This window comes from Mauremys reevesii, linkage group 7 (genome assembly GCF_016161935.1).
Source record: "Mauremys reevesii isolate NIE-2019 linkage group 7, ASM1616193v1, whole genome shotgun sequence".
In the NCBI taxonomy this organism is placed as follows: Eukaryota; Metazoa; Chordata; order Testudines; family Geoemydidae; genus Mauremys; species Mauremys reevesii.
In genome coordinates, this window is record NC_052629.1 from 33,331,850 (window position 1) to 33,349,678 (window position 17,829).

Below are 17,829 nucleotides of genomic sequence, written 5' to 3' on the forward strand. Positions count from 1 at the left end.
ACATCATATTGCAGGTAGAGTGGTCTGTCCATATTCATTGCATTCCACGATTGGGGCCTAAAATGTAGCCAGACACCTCTGCACCACTACACCACATCTCATAGGTGAAGATGTGGGGACAAAGTTTTCCACCTGAAATGCTAAGGGGATTTTAAATAGGCAGAGAGAAGAGCACAAAGGTTTCTAGGATTTGTACTTCCCGTGGGTGAAACTGGACTTTGACACTCCATACTGCTCTTTGTGTGTGCAGGGATTTTAACTTTTAATATTGCTGGGTCAGCCTATTCCTACCAGAGAGAGAGATCATTTCTACAACTTATAAGGTCTAAGCTCTTCAGTGATAGGCAGAGGGCCATCTTTTCATAGAGTAGCAGTACAAATTCCAGAGGTAGCAGGTTTATGGCTGCTGTAATGATAGGGTAATGAACAAAATGCTCCTAACCTAGTCATTGGCTTTGCCTTCTTTGACCCCATTAATTGAAAAACAGCTTTGTCTTATAGTGGTATTGCCTGCTTTAAAATAGCCATTGACCTGATTTTATGGAAAATAGAAAACAGCCATTCTGAAAGGGTTTTTGAGGAGGTCACAAACACCATGATATGATATATGTGAATCTGAAACATCACTCCAATTAGCTGCAGCATCAGATCAGTGTTTTTCTCTTGTTTGTGTGGCTTTGGTGCTGATTTTTGTTCCCAAGCCTTGACTCTGGCGGTGAAGTGCAGGTGAGTATACACTGCATTCATTCACTAACTGCATTCATTATTTTCGAAGCCCCACTTGGAAGTTTTATCAGTAACCATCTATCATGTCAAGTGGGCATCATGCTTGGAGGACTGCTCGCATCTGCTGGACTGATCCTGAGTTCATTTGCCACAAGCCTGGAACACCTCTACTTTTCATTAGGCGTGCTTACAGGTAGGAGGGATTCATAATGTTTGCCCCAGCCATTACCTTAACATTAGAGGGCTCACCACTGTCCCACTGACACTGCCCCAGCTGCAGTCAGTAGAGGCTTTCAAGCTGGAACCCCCTTGTTATGAAAGAATGACCAGCTTGCAGAGAATTATGTGGGAGGGCTCCAGGCCTCTGGCATTTGCTCCTGATCTGAAATAACCCCAGTTTTGGTGACCAGCCTAGCACACAGCAAAAGTCATCTGTTCAACAGTTGTGTGGCTGAGGGTAAACTTCTCAGATGATAAGAGGGTGGGAAAGAGGATTGTTTGCTTGTTTGTTTGTTGGTAGGTTACTGGCTGGCAGGGTTCCTTTTGGTGTAATGCTGTCAACAAAACTATATGTTGTAATATAAATTATAGGTCAAGACACACACAGCTTTGCATTGGTGATTTTTAAAATTATTTAAATCAAGGTAAATGATTAATAAATAAACGAGGGAGTCATTGCATCAATTTCTTAAGTCACCATTGCATGGCTTATTTCTGCATGCTCTACATTCAGTTAAGAAGCACAAATCTCCTGTTGAATGCATTATCCTAATGCATCCTCCCTTTGAGTTCAGCCACTGTGTTAAAAGAATACCCTCAGTTTGTCCTGTTTTTGTATAGTTGCATGTACACTAAAGAAAGGGAGAGGTTGCAATAGTTATACTGAAATTCCTGCCTCATTAAAACTGCCACGGTAGCCACGGTGATATAAGCCTTGTACTTGGTCCCCTGCCGTTGAGTAGCAAGTTGGTAGAATTACTATACTTTGTGTGCTGCCAACAGCTTATTTGCTAAGAAAAAAAATTCCTTGTTACAGTGTGTGTTGCTCCTGCATTACAATGTTAATCCTTGTCCAATGTGTTCATAACAAATAAAAAGGTCCCTTTTAACCCACAGCACCATGTCACATACCCGCCTACGGCACTGAGGCTTCCTTTATGAGAGCGGTTATGAATATTGAGGAAGAGAGGCAATGAAGCAGTGTACATTAAGTTGTAGACAGTCCATTTCACAAGCAGTGAATTTAGTCTGCAGGGAGTGAGTAGGGAAGAAATGAACTAATAGTAAAAGGCTGGTAGTGCTGATGCAGTGAGCTGACCTGTAATCTAGAGGGCAGTTGAGAACAACACTAGCTTTGTAGTGTCAAAATTCAGTGCCCTTCCTGGGGTTTGGCTTTCTTCACAAAGAAATAAACAATGAGGGAACATAAAGTTCCATTCAAACCTTCCCCGCAAAAGCCACAGGTCCTGCCTCAAGACACTCAAGACCTCTCTTGGTGAGGTAACAAGCTGCTGGTCTCAGTGTGTCAATTTAATCCATTCAGTCCTCTCCCAGCAGAGTCAGCACCTGTTAGCAGGATGGAGTGTTTCAGGCCAACACTGATAGCCTGCTACATCCTGAGAATCTCCCAAGCTTGTGCTTTCTGCCAAAGGCAATGGGAGAGGTACCTGTGTAACTGAGGGTGCCATTTATTTCAAAATGCCAGCCTGGAATAAGTTTCTGTGTCTGATTCAGAAATCCCTGCAGAAATGCCAGCACTGATACTAACGTCTGATTCTTGTGCATCTGTCCTTGAAGCTCTGTAGCAAAATCCATGAAATTGTTCCCTGCCCAAATGAATCTAATTAATCTACTAAATAGGAATGGCATCTTGTTCTGAGCCTTTTTAACCTTGGTTCTGAAAGTGGTCACAGCATCTTGAATAAGGACTTTCCCAGGGGATTTAAAACTGCACAGAACTCCAGCCAGTTGAAATGCAGAATTTCTTCATCTTGTCAAAGAAAGTTTCTTGTAGGACATTTTACAGTAGAGAGAAATTCCCTATGCCATCCTTCAGAGATCTGCAAACACACAAATCTGCCCTGAAAATAGATATTTGGGTTTGTAACTGAGTGTAACACCGAGCAATGTACCTGATGCAATCCCACAATCTAAATGGGAGGTCCCTCCATCCCCTGGCACTCAGAGATGCCTGGGTACAGGGCCAGGCTACTAATAACTGGCTGATGATACTGTGCTCCTATCTAGCCTGAGTACGTGTTCATATGCAAAGCTCATCAATCCTCACTGAGCCTCTGCATTGGTACAGATTAGTGAGGTTCAACTATATTTGACTCGGCATCCCTGTTTTTTTCTTCATGTTTTTATCCCATATTCACTAAATTGCAAAATGTGATAATCCACAAAGGGCCTCTTCATTATTAGTGCTGATGGGAGTGGGTTACTTGGTTTAATTTAATGTATCCTGTTACTTGTATTCAGTATTAAACAACCTTCATTCTGCTTTTTTCCCTAGGACTTGGATTTGCACTTTGTTATTCTCCAGCCATAGCAATGGTGGGAAAATATTTCAACAAAAAGAAAGCACTGGCTTATGGAATAGCCATGTCAGGGAGCGGAATCGGTACCTTCATTCTGGCCCCTGTGGTCCAACTCTTGATTGAACAATTTTCCTGGCGTGGAGCCTTACTCATCTTGGGCGGTTTTGTTTTAAATCTCTGTGTTTGTGGTGCCCTGATGAGGCCTATTACTCTTAAGGAGGACCATAAACACCCTCCTGAGTTTCTTGAACAGGAGTATGTCTCAGAAGCACAGAAGCAAGACTTAAAGCAATTGTCTAGCTGTTCACCTTTATTCAAAGCATGGTCTCATGAATGTCTATGCTGCTGCTCCTGGCAAGAATACAACTTCTTCCTGATGCCAGACTTCATGGTGCTAGCAGTGTCTGTTTTATTTATGGCATATGGCTGTAGCCCTCTTTTTGTCTACCTAGTGCCTTATGCTTTGAGTGTTGGTGTGAGTCACCAGCAGGCTGCCTTCCTTATGTCCATACTTGGTGTCATCGATATCGTTGGTAATATCACCTTTGGATGGTTGACAGACAGAAGGTAACGACAGACCGCAAACTAGTTATAAGCCTTTGCATGTGGGATAGCCAGGTGGAATGCTTGCTAGCATACATTTTGAGGACATTACAATAGCTTGCGTTATTTTTCCAGTAGATCAGCTCAATTTATGGTATTTATACAATTTTCAGAAATGCTCATTTTTTACCTTAGTTTTCATCTTTGAGTTAACTTATACTTTTAATTTTCATTTTTAGAAATGAATAACATTTGTCCAAAGTTGTTGTTGTCTATAGTGTAAATGCAGCTCAATGTTCAGTGTATATTAAGCATTGCCCTCTGTGCCAGCTCTGTAGAGGATGAGATCTACTACTTCTGCCTTTCTGTCTCATTTGTGCTGCTGTCGTGGCACAAAAGGGATGAAGGATCTGGCACTCTATTGTAATGCATAAACACAAAAGGGCAGAGTTAAGGTTGTATGTGAATCCTAACTTCTGCATTTCCTGAGGTTTTAGTGCTTAGCCGTGTTTTGCTACCTTTACTCCATTGTGACATTTTGTTGTATGCAATGTCTATAATACTGGTGGCGAAGATCAGGTGAGTGTGGCAGTAGGCTATTCTAAAGGTCGTCATACTTATTCTTTCAGTCATCATACTTATTCAGTACACTGGATATTTGAGTCAATGCGAATTGTGGATTTGATTCTTCTCTCACTTACACCACTTTTAACTCCATTGCATCAGTCCTGATTTACACCAGTAAAAGAGAGAAGAGGGAATAAGGACATTTGTCTTATTTTTGCAAAATATTAGGAACAGTCTTAGTGATCTTAGATATAAATACAGAGGAGTACAGTAACTCCTTGCTTAACGTTGTAGTTATGTTCCTGAAAAATGTGACTTTAAGCGAAACAATGTTAAGCGAATCCAATTTCCCCATAAGAATTAATGTAAATGTGGGAATTGGGTGTTAGGTTCCAGGGAAATTTTTTTCACCAGACAAAAGACTATATTATATATACAGTATAAGTTTTAAACAAACAATTTAATACTGTATATAGCAATGACGGGGAGGGATAGCTTAGTGGTTTGAGCACTGGCCTGCTAAACCCAGGGTTGTGAGTTCAGTCCTTCAGGGAGCCACTTAGAGATCTGGGGCAAAATCAGTACTTGGTCCTGCTAGTGAAGGCAGGAGGCTTGATGACCTTTCAGGGTCCCTTCCAGTTCTATGAGATAGGTATATCTCCATATCTGATTGTGAAGCTTGGTTGAGGTGGTGGAGTCAGAGGGTGGAATATTTCTCAGGGGAATGCCTTAGTGCTGAATGATGAACTAGCACTCGGCTGAGTCCTCAAGGGTTAACGCATTGTTGTTAATGTAGCCTCTCACACTCTACAAGACAGCACAAATGGAAGGAGGGGAGACAGCATGGCAGACAGAGACACACACTCGGTGTGTGAGAGAGATGTGCATTGCCCCTTCAAGTACGTTGACCCCACTCTAAGTACATTGCCTTTTTAAGTGGATCAGCAAGTTGAGACAGCAGCTGCTGCTAGCAAGCTCCCTCTGTCCTGAGCCCTGTCATGTCCCCACCTGCTCTATGGAGATGGAGTAAGTGTGGGGGGAGACACCCTGACATTAGCACGCCCTCCCCTTCCCTGCACAGCAAGCAGGAGGCTCCCGGGAGCAGCTCCAAGGCAGAGGGCAGGAGCTGCACATGGCAGTGGTGTGGGGAGGGACAGCTGAACTGCCCAGCATTTGCTAGCCTGCTGGGCGGCTGCTGCGCAGGGAACTTAGGGGAGCAGGGAGCTGATAGGGGGGCTGCCAGTCCACCCTGGTTCCAAGCCCCCACCAGCTAGCTGCAACAGGCTGCTCTTCCTGCAAGCAGTGGACAAAGCAGGCGGCTGCCAAACAACGTAATAAGGGAGCATTGTGCAACTTTAAACGAGAATGTTCCCTAATTGATCAGCAACGTAACAACGAAACAATGTTAACAGGGACGACTTTAAGTGAGGAGTTACTATATATGTTATTCAGACAAAGTTTTAAAACAGAGACCAAGGGTTGAATGGGCCTGGAGGTTGAACTACCCTCACCCCACCCAGGGTGGTCCCCAAGAAAACTGAGGCATGTGCATAGTGTAGGGAAGCTCGCACTGCTGTCTCTACTGTGTGTTCTACAGGTAGATAGAGAACTTCACTATCCAGGTTTGTCAATCCAGCACAGTGTTAGAGCCCTCACTGGCTGGGTTTTGCACTTGGAAAGCTGTGTGGGAAGCCAGACATTAAAACTGTGCAGCATAGAAAAGACAGGGAACAGGTTAACACAGAAAATATCCCAGGACTCAACCATATGTTAATTGCATGTGGTAAACTAATAGGTCTGGAAGTGAACAGAAACAGAGAGGAAGTACACATGATTGACTTATCCTTCCTCTTTTTAAAATCTGCAGGTGTCTGAAGAAGTACCGCTATGTTTGCTACCTCTTTGCCGTGGGAATGGATGGCCTCTGTTGTCTCTTCCTTCCTGTTCTCCAAAGTTTCCCTATGCTTGTGCCATTCTCATTTACCTTTGGGTATTTTGATGGAGCCTACGTTACACTGATCCCTGTTGTGACAGCAGATGTAGTGGGAACTGCTTCCTTATCATCAGCCCTAGGGGTAGTGTATTTTCTTCATGCACTCCCTTATCTAGTGAGTCCACCCATTGCAGGTCAGTTCACAGATTACTATACTGTACTGTTTATACTGTTACTCCGGATTTACCTTCTGAAAGCTGAATGATTTATTTATCTAGAGCTGGTCAGATGTGGGAAGTCATTTTGTGCATAAATTTTGTTCCATATGTTTCATAGAAATTTCAAACACTGATGAAAAATGTCATTGAAAAATCAAGTTCTGGTAAACGTTGCCCATCTCTAACTTACAGCCATCAAAATTATCCATGTTTGTGGAAAAACACATCAAAGGGTGAAAATACAGAGCCTAAAATTATAGAACTGTAGGCTTGGAAGGGACCTCCCGAGGTCATCTAGTCCAGCCCCCTGTGCTGAGGCAGAACCATGTAAACCTAGATCATCCCTGACAGGTGTTTGACCAACCTGTTCTTAAAACCTCCAGTCATGGGGATTATTCTACAACCTCCCTTGGAAGCCTTTTCCAGTGCTTAACTATCCATATAGTTAGAATTTTTTTCCTAATCTCTAATCTAAATCTCCCTTGCTGCAGATTTAGCCCATTACTTTTGGTTCTACCCTCAGTGGACATGGAGAACAATTGATCACTGTTCTCTTTATAAAGGCCCTTAACATATTTGAGGACTGGTGTCAGGACCACCTCTTGTCTTTTATTCCCCCTCGAAACGAAACATGCCCAGCTTTTTTAACCTTTCCTCACTGGTCTGGTTTTTAAAAACCTTTCCTCACTGGTCTGGTTTTATCATTTTTGTTGCTCACCTCTGAACTAATTCCAATTTCTCAACATTTTCTTAAAGTGTGGTACCTAGCTGGACACAGTACTCCAGCTGAGGGCTTACCAGTGCTGAATAGAGCAGGACATTTATCTCCTGTGTCTTACATACAACACTCCTGTTAACACACCCCAGGATCATATTAGCCTCTTTCACAAATGCAAAACATTGTTGACTCTAATTCAATTTGTCATCCACTGTAACCCTCAGATCCTTTCCAGCAGTATTAGTGCCTAGCCAGTTATTCCCTATTTTGTAGCTGTGCCTTTGATTTTTCCTTCTTAAGTGTAATATTTTGCACTTGTCTTTTTTTACTTTAATCTTGTTGAAATCAGACCAATTCTCCAATTTGTCAAAGTAGTTTCAAATTCTAGTCTATGAAAATATTTAATAGTATTGGACACAGGACAAGTACCCCACTATTTTGAAAAGAACCATTTATAACTACTCTTTGATTATGGTCTTTCAGCCAGTTTTGCACCCACTTTATAGTAATTTAATCTAGACCACATATCTCTAGTTTGCTTATGAGAATGTCATGTGGGACTATGTCAAAAGCCGTGCTAAAATCAACATATGTCACACCTACAGCTCCCACCCCCATCCATTAGGCCATTAGCCCTGTCAAAGAAGGAAATTAGGTTGATTTGGCATGATTTAGTCTTGACAAATTCATGTTGGCTATTCCTTGTAATCCTGTTATCCTCTAGGTGCTTGCAAATTGATTGTTTCATAATTTGTTCTATTGTCTTTCTGGATACCTATAATTCCCCAGGTCCTCTTTGTTCCCTTTTTTAAAAGATAGGTACTATGTCTGCCCTTCTTCAGTCTTTTGTGACCTCACCCATCCTCCATGGATTCTCAAAGATAATTGCTAATGGTTCTGAGATTGTTTCAGATGGTTCCTTAAGTATTCTAGGATAAATTTAATCAGGCCCTGCTGACTTGAAAATATCTAATTTATCTAGATTCATAGATTCCAAGGCCAGAAAAGACCATTATAATTATCTAGTCTGACCTCCTGTATAACACAAACCATAGAATAACCCGAAAATAATTCCTAGAATTTTCATATCTTTTAGAAAAAACATCCAATCTTGATTTAAAAATTGCCAGTGGTGAAGCATCTGCCACAACACTTAATACATTGTTCCGGTGATTAATTATTCTTACCATTAAAAAATTACTTCCTGTCTGAATATGTCTAATGTCAACTTCCAGCCATTTGATCCTGTTATATTTTTTTCTCTTGGACTGAAGAACCCATTATCAAATATTTGTCTCCATGTGTAAGTACTTGTAAACTGTAATCAAGTCAACCCTTAACCTTCTCTTTTTTAAGCTAAATAGATAGAGCTTCTTGAATCTGTCTCTATAAAGCAAATTTTCTAATCTGTTAGTCATTCTCATGGCTCTTCTCTGATCCCTCTCCAATTTATCAATATCTTTCTTGAATTGTGGACACCAGAATTGGACACAATATTCAAGCTGTGGTTGCACCAGTGCCAAATACAGAGGCAAAATAACCTATTCACTACTACTCGAGATTCCTCTGTTTCTGCACCCAAGGATTGCATTAGTCCTTTTGGTTACAACATCACTCAGGGAGTTCATTTTCAGCTGATTATCTACCATGAGCCCCAATTTTTTTTCAGTGTCACAGTTTCCCAGGATAGACTCCCCCATCATGTAAGTACGGCCTATATTCTTTGTTCCTAGATGTATTCATTTACATTTAGCCAAATCTAAATCTAAATGTTCTTTAACCTGGTATTTTCCTGTTTTACTTTGTGTTCCTTCCACCTGTTTGTTAATATTTATTGTGTTAAGTATCTGGTCACAGTTTGCCTTTTTAGTGAAGATTGAAGCAAAATAGGCATTAAACGTATCAGCCTTCTTGAAGTCATCTATTATTAGCTCACCTTCCCCATTAAGTAGAGAACCTATATTTTCATTCATCTTTTTCTTGTTCCTAATATATTTATAGAACCTGTTTCCATTGCCTTTTATGTCCCTCACTAGATGTAACTCATTTTGTACTTTAGCTTTCCTAATTTAGTTCCTACATGCTTGTGCTATTCTTTCGTATTCCCTCCCTAGCAAGTTGTCTGTTTCCACTTTTAGTGGGATACCTATTTGATATTCAGATCACTGAAGAGCTCCTGATAGAACCATATTGGCCTCTTGTTGTCTTTCCTTCACATTGGGATAGTTAGCTGTTGTGCTTTTAATATTAACTCTTTGAGAAACTGCCAGCTTTCCTGAGCTCCTTTTCTGCTTAGATTTTTTTCCCATGGGACCTTACCTATCAGTTCTCTGAGTTTGTTAAAGTCTGCTTTTGTGAAGTCCATTGTCTTTATTCTGCTGCTCTCCTTCCTTCCTTTCCTTAGAATCATGTAATCTATCATTTCATGATCACATTCACCCAAATGGCATGAAGAGCCACAGACAATCCTGATATGAATCCTGTGGAGGTCAGGACATCCATGCAGGGTGCATCCCCTCCTCAGCTGGCAACATAGCCCTCTACACTGCAATTAAAAACCCGCGGCTGGCCCATGCCAGCTGATTTGGGCACATGGGCACAGACCAAGGGACTGTTTAATTGCTGTGTAGATGTTTAGACTCAGGCTGCAGCCCAAGCTCTGGGACCCTCCCGCCACACAGATGCCCATGACAAATTTTGGTGAGAAAAGAAAACACTTGGAGCAGAGGAGAGCATCTGGCCCATATTAAAAACAAAAGTCCTTCTCCAATAGTGGGAAGGAGGTAACCAAGCCAGAAGAGTTAACATGGGTGGTGGGAGGCTAGCCCCTGGCCCAGCCCGCCCCTTCCATCTGAGGCCCCGCTCCCTCACCCCGGTAGCCTGAGTGCCGCCAACCCCAGAGTGCCGGGGCTGTCTGGGGAGGCATAGCCTTCCCCAGCCTATGATCTGCACCGCCCATGGTAGTTAAGAGCAAACACCTTAGCATGGCTTTACTTTTCAGTTTGTGTATTTTTATAACATTTTCAAATATTATGAACAGTCCCAATGTGTTCTTCCCTTGTGACTGATCAAAGTGATCTCTCTCTGATGTTTTCATTGTGTTGGTGAGGAAAAGATCCCCGTGGCTTAGTTGTTTTCTAAATTCTATGTAAAATTCATGTGGGCCTTAGCACTAAATGATGGAAAAGAGAAAGGAAAATAAACAAACAGTATTTGAGTCCACTTGAGCCCTGAGCACAGGGCCAATGCATGACCTACACACCACTTGGGTCCCACTTAAGCCCTATTTTGATGGAGTGAATTCGGCACACTAAAAACAAATGGAAATTCAGGGGCATACAATGAAATAATCCAGCACATTGTTATTTAATTGTTTCATGTAGTTCAGCAATATAAAAAGTGCAAAAATGTATCTTTTGCTTTGAAATTAAATAACCCTTGAGTTTTAATCAAAGTATGTTCTTTTATAGATTTTAGGATCCAGAGAGCTTTATCCGTCCATTTCAGAAATGTGGCATGGATTAGGCAGTGGGGTTTACTGTTGAATTTCTTTAGTATGGGCTGGCAATAGTCCATTCAATTCTATTCAGGTTCTTAAGTAGCCATCATCATCACCGGGATATCTGAACACCATATCTCCTGCCAGTTTAGTTTAAATTTCTTGCTTGAAAAATGAAGTAGGGATTAGGACAATGATGTCCTGATCATTCCACAGAAAGGATTTATATCCATTTTGAGTGATGTGGGAAGATCACCGATTCATATTGCCTTTCTTGAATAGCCATAGTACAGTATATATGTCTTTCATTTTGTATTTGCTGTTCACTCCAAGTTCAAATTCACCTCTGCTTTTGATGCTTTTTAATTTGATTTGTCACTGCAAAAATATTAATGGAACATTTCAAGTGATACACAAGCCCAGACAAAGTTTCTGGGTGGGGAACTCATGCACAGAATAGCATTTACTCCCATGATGGCTCTGAGCACATTTCCAGACTGTCAGCTAAATCAATGCTTTTAGAGGATGTTTATATAGGATTGTAGGGAAAACTACAGTGCCCTTTTGTGATGGGGTTATGTTCTGAACAAAAGCTTCTAAAAACTTGAGCTAAGTATGATGAGATCATTATGTAAGATATTTGTTTTCTTTCCCTGGAGGCAAAATGTATTTTAACTGATGTGTCAGCTATATATGCCTGTCACTTGATCACCATTGTATGTGATGAATTGCAGTATGAATGCTGTAACAAGGAGTTTGTAAATTACTAAATACCTTAAAAAATATTTGTTTTCCAATAGGTTGGCTGGTGGATACAACCGGCAGCTACACTGCATCATTCATTCTGTGTGGATTTTCTATGATATTCAGTTCAACATTACTCTGCTTTGCTAGACTAGCAAAGAAAATCAAAAGGACACAGCTGAGGTCACTTACCAGAGATACTGACACAAAACAGCAGAACTGGACAAATGGAACAACAGCTTATTCTGTGTCTGGAGATTTAGACCAAAAGGATGTAGAAATATTGGCCACTGAGGCAAATAGCTACAGCAACAGATGACAAGTGCCATCAAGCCTTGGTATGCAGTACAGCCATGGCTAAGAGAGATGTGACTGCACATGCTACACTCTTGAAGATATATTTTCCCAATACAATGAAAGAAACAAGGCATCTTTCAACTAGATTTTTCTCTCATATTTTAGTAGAATAACAACTGTGATTTATACAGCTCTAAAGCAAAGTTAGGTACAAATGAGGAAAGTTCTTCAGTTAACGTGTGCAGGATATTTTCTGAGTCAGTAATGCTGGCTCCAGAGATAATAGGATGAATCTACTGAGGTAATTGATAATAATCAGAGGTAATTCACATGACGATCACAAAGCAAAACGGAACAATAGAACTTAGGTTGAAACTGTTTTAAAAACAGGGCTGATGAAATAAGCTTTTCAGTGTTGCACTCCGTTTTGTTTTTCAGTGGACTGACCAGCAAAAAAATGTTCCAAGCTTATTGGTCTTTTCCAAACATTTGAAAATCACTGTTACAAATGCCAATGCCATTGTTAAGGAATTCTGCAGGAGATTTGTGTTTTAGACCATATAGAACATTATTTCAAAGTATCTCTAAAGCAGCTTTAATTTTACAGTGTGCCTAAACTTTGTACATAACTAGAATGCAGCTTTATGAGAAATACGATTCTTCCAGCTCTGTTCCCAAACTTGCTACAAGATATTTGCCCTTTCCCACTTCAAAGGTCCCTGGAAAATGGATTTCTAGGGGATAGAGTTCCAGTTCAGGTATTATCTCCTGTTGCTGATCCCTTTTGTGAACAGATGGGAAGGGAGCCTGTGACTGCCATCCCAGCTGGGCTCTAGAGCCCAGTGTGTTTGGTTTGTCCTCCAGGGTTTTTATGCATGGGAGGAGGCATACTGAAATGTAAAGGAGCCAAAGCAAATTCTCATTGCCTGAAATCCAAACCAGACCCAAACCCAGAGAGGTCCTTCTCCTCTCTAGAACTCCAGGGGCCAGATCCTCAGTGGATGTGAATCCATGATTTACAACAGATGAGGATCTGGCCCTAGATATTTTTGGCTTGTTTGGGCCAGCAGACAACTGCTGACATTTACTGCTGATTCAGACTTATTGTGTTGGGAAAAAAAACAATACAATTGGGTGCTTCAGAAAAGCTATGGAGTAAATGTAGCTTGTGGGGTGCATTACTGATACATTCATCTATTAAATAATAAAAGAAAGAGGAGTATTTGTGGCATCTTAGAGACTAACAAATTTATTTGAGCATGAGCTTTTGTGGGCTAAAACCAACTTCATTGAATGCATACAGTAGGAAATACAGTAGGAAGATATATATACACAGAGGACATGAAGCAATGGGTGTTACCATACTAACTATAACGAGAGTAATCAGTTACGGTGAGCTATTATCAGCAGGAGAAAAAAAACTTTTGTAGTGAGAATCAGGATGGCCCATTTCCAACAGTTGACAAGAAGGTGTGAGTAACAGTAGGGGAAAATTAGCATGGGGAAGTAGTTTTTACTTTGTGTAATGACCCATCTACTTCCAGTGCAGAGGGGCATTGCTGGCACATGATGGCATATATCACATTGGTAGATGTGACATCAGCCACACTATCAGAGGCTCATTCACCTGCACATCTACCAATGTGATATATGCCATCATGTGCCAGCAATGCCCCTCTGCCATGTACATTGGCCAAACCAGACAGTCCCTGCACAAAAGAATAAATGGACACAAATCAGACATCAAGAATTATAACATTCAAACCAGTTGGAGAACACTTCCACCTCCCTGGTCACTCAATTACAGACCTCACAGTTGCAATACTCCAACAAAAAAACTTCAAAAGCAGACTCCAATGAGAAACTGCAGAGTTGGAATTAATTTGCAAACTTGACACCATTAAATTAGGCTTGAATAAAGACTGGGAGTAGATGGGTCATTACACAAAGTAAAACTGTTTTCCCATGCTAATTTTTTTCATCTACTGTTGCTCACACCTTCTTGTCAACTGTTGGAAATGGGCTATCCTGATTATCACTACAAAAGTTTTTTTTCTCCTGCTGATAATAGCTCATTTTAACTGATTATTCTCATTATAGTTAGTATGGCAACACTCATTTTTTCAGGTCCTCTGTGTATATATATCTTCCTACTTTATTTTCCACTGCATGCATCCCATGAAGTGGGTTTTAGCCCAAGAAAGCTTATGCTCAAATAAATTTGTTAGTCTCTAAAGTGCCACAAGTACTCCTCCTTCTTTTTGCCGATACAAACTAACATGGCTACCACTCTGAAACCTATTAAATAATGTCACTCTTCTACATTTCCAAAATGCTGTTCCAAAATGTAACAGACGGGTGACATCTAAACTCTGAAATGAAGGTTGTTTCTATGTTTTGATACTATATAAGGTTGTGTTCTGTTTGTTCTCAAATTGATTAGAGTTCAAAGAATTTTCATTAACACTGAACTAGTATTTTTCTTTGTCTCTACAATGTATTCAGTAGTTGCTCATGATTTCCTAGTTCTCTGTAAATGTGAGAAGGGAAAGTGACAATGATCACAGTATATAAAGCTGATTTAGATCATCGGGAGCTGATGGTACATACTTTAGGGGCTTAACTATATTTTTTTACTGTTTTTATAAATAGAACATGCGTTGACTAGATTTATTTGTCATGCATATTTCAGTATATAATATTGAGACATAATTTGACCTCACTGTTAGTGTTCTGAGAAGGTATTTATTATGGGTACCATGTTACATAAAGCTAAAGAGCCTGATTCTGCAGTCCAATTTAGCTGCACAGAGCATAGGTAAGGGGGTTGCATGCAAAGGTAGCTTAAAAGTAACCTTTGCATTTCACTGATACTACAGCAGCGCTGTGAAAGGGCTGGTACCCCTATTCACGGACTGCAAAGGGCCCAGGGGCTGAAAGACCCAGCCATTCATCCACATATAGCATGAGGGTGTCCCAGCCACATCCCCTTTCTCCTTGCTGCTCTGATAATACAGAGGAAGAATGTAGTTTGCTGACTCTATGCCACTGGAGGATCGCTCTTTCAAAGGTGACCCTCGATCGACCAGTTATGCCAATAGTGCAATGCAAGTGGTCATACCACGCTGGTGAATCTGGCCCCTGACTTTAACATAATCCTTTTCTCTTTGGAAGCCTGTAGTTTTGTACTCTTTCAGCTATTTGCAATTTATTCAGTAGTGTATTATAATTGCTGCAGAGGAACTAGAAAGGCTACTAAAAAGTGTTAAAAAAAACAAAAATGGGTATTAAGTGGAGGAAATCACATGGGGAATTCTGGTTTAAAATCAATGGAATATTGCCAAACAATAAATTTCAGGAAGGATTCAGATTGTAAGTATGGTACAGCAGACATACCTTAAGCAAAAAGAGCTATTTTTAAATAAGAATGGCCATATTGGGTCAACCAAAGGTCCACCTTGCTCAGTATCCTGTCTTCTGACAGTGGCCAGTGCCAGATGCTTCAGCGGGGAATGCACAAAACAGGGCATTATTACTGAATGATCCATCCCCTGTTGTCCACGCCTAGTTTCTGGCAGTTTAGAGACATCTGCAGCATAGGGTTGCATCCCGACCATCTTGGCTAATAGCCATTTCTGGACCTCTCCTCCATGAATTTATCTAATTCTTTTTTAATCCAGTTATAGTTTTCACCTTCACAACATCCTCTAGCAATAAGTTTCACAGGGTACTGTGTGTTGTGTGAAGTACTTCCTTTGTTTTGTTTTTAACCTGATGCCTATTAATTTCATCAGGTGATCCCTAGTTCTTATGTTATGTTAAAGGGTAAATAACACTTCCTGATTCTCTGTCTCCATACCATTCATAACTGTATAGACCTCTATCATATCCCCCCTTCATTGTCTATTTTCCAAGATGAACAGTCCCAATCTTTATAATCTCTCTTCATATGGAAGCTGTTCCATACCCCTAATAATTTTTGTTGCCCTTCTCTGTACCTTTTCTGTATCTAATATTGTTTTTGAGACAGGGCAACAGAACTGCACACAGTAATCAAGGTGTGAGTGTGCCATGGTTTTATAGTGGCATTATAATATTTTCTGTTTTATAATCTGTCCCTTTCCTAATGGTTCCTTACATTCTGTCATCTTTTTTGACTGCTGCTGCACATTGACGGGATGTTTTCAGAGAACTATGCTGTCATTCAAAACACCTATACATCAAAGAGTTTGGAAACTCTCAGGTAAGATTCTAACTCCTGTCTTCACTTTGTCCCCCTCTGTTTGCCCATCTTTTGCTTACTGGAGAAACTCCCACAAGCTGCCATAAAAAAGAAACATTAATGCATTGTTGTTGTGTATGTAAATTGTGCTAGGAAAATAAGTTTGTTGCTGGATGATCTAACCCAGAGTCCTTCTTTCAGACTCTGTTGGGCTGCCCTTTTGGGGCAATCCAAATAGGACTACGCACATGAGTAAGAACTACTTGCCTGAGTAAGGCTTTGCAAGGTCAGGCTCCCTTCTTGTATTTTAAGAAAAAAATAAAAGGCATTTGCAGTCACATTTGTTGATTAGTTTTGTTTTGTTTATACATTTGGGGCAAATATGGAGGTAGAAAATACGGTGGTAATGGCAGTGTGTTCAGGGACTCTAAAATTGGCTGTAGAATATGTTGCTATCAACCCATTTACCCCGAAATGCTGAATAAAAGTTTGACTATATAACTCTTTATGACCAATATAGGTTGTATATTCAGCATCTTGGGAAAATGTATTGATAGGAATGAATAGGAGTATTTATTGTATTATAGATCTTCAGTATTTTATAACAGTAAGTGGAACTTTTCAAAGACATTTACGTTGAAAAAAGTGCAGTAATGATTATATGTCCGCACAAGATTAAAATACAGCAAAGTCAAAATATCAGTGCTTTGTTTATGTATTGTTAAATTGAAATATATATGTTTATACATTGTATGCATCTTGTTTACCAGCATCTTGGCAGATAGTGAATGTAGCATGTGTTGGTACTGTTACACCAGACACTAAATAAAAACACATATTGCTCACAAGAAGTCAGCTTTTATTCAACATATCTTCTAGTATCTGATGCTGCTCCTGCTTAAGCCAACGGGGAAAATCCCAGTTATGAGAATGATATTTCAATAGCACTGAACAAACACATAGCAAGAAACAGTCCCGCTCCTGAAGAGTTTGTGGAGGCACAGAGAGGTGAAGTGACTGCCAGTAGCAGAGCCAGGAGTAGAACCCTGGTCTTTTAGGTCCCACTCCATGATCCTATTCAAAAATTGGGGTATAATGTTGTCCCTGAACAACTCACATTTCTTTCAAGCTGGAGAAGCTTGAAATCTCTTGATTACTATATCATTTGTAAATGGCAGATAATATATACTTATTAAGTTAAGTAATAATACATGGAATTGCTCACCAAGTAAGGTACTACTCAATGTGAGTAAGAGTGGCAGAATCTGGTTCTTAATCAGTTGAAAGATGTTGCTATATTTGCAGGCCCTTTCATGTGTTAATTTTGTATTTTCTTTTGTCCTGTGCTTTTGCAACTGTGTAGACAAAAATGCTTGTTTGTGTATGGCATCTTTTTATAGCATAATGATTGGCACCTTATACATGCCCAGAGAGTGCAATGTAAATCTTGATGGAGTAATAACTAGATGGGTTGATCTCTAAGAACACAACTTTTTAGGAGACTGGTACATGAGCTTAGCTTGCAAAACTAAATGTGTGCTTAGAAACAATTCCTATGTTTGGTAAAGCAGTATTTAATAAAATTAAAGGCCCAGTCCAGTACCCTCTTGTTCACAGGAGGAGTCCTTACTCATGCCAGTAATTCCATTGTCTTCAAGGAAGCCTCTTGTATGAGTAAAAAGTGTTCAGGAATAGGCACTAACTTTGAAAATTTGAATTAAAATTAAGCTTGCTTTTACAATCACCATTGTGTGTGTGTGTGTGTGTGTGTTGTTAATTCACCATATGTAGAGATAAACAGTAATTGTCAAGTAGTGTAGGC

At 40.3% G+C, this 17,829-nt stretch overlaps 1 protein-coding gene across 1 annotated transcript in view; it reads left to right on the forward strand.

The window, feature by feature from the left end:
- SLC16A12 (solute carrier family 16 member 12) overlaps positions 1–17,064 on the forward strand; it is a 55,580-nt gene extending 38,516 nt beyond the window's left edge. The window contains exons 4-8 of the mRNA XM_039546459.1: positions 776–919; positions 3,242–3,833; positions 6,244–6,503; positions 11,545–11,826; positions 15,974–17,064. Coding sequence (XP_039402393.1) covers positions 776–919; positions 3,242–3,833; positions 6,244–6,503; positions 11,545–11,807 — 1,259 coding nt within the window. The 3' untranslated portion in view covers positions 11,808–11,826; positions 15,974–17,064. The remainder of the gene's footprint in view (positions 1–775; positions 920–3,241; positions 3,834–6,243; positions 6,504–11,544; positions 11,827–15,973) is intronic.
- The last annotated feature ends 765 nt before the right edge of the window (positions 17,065–17,829 follow it).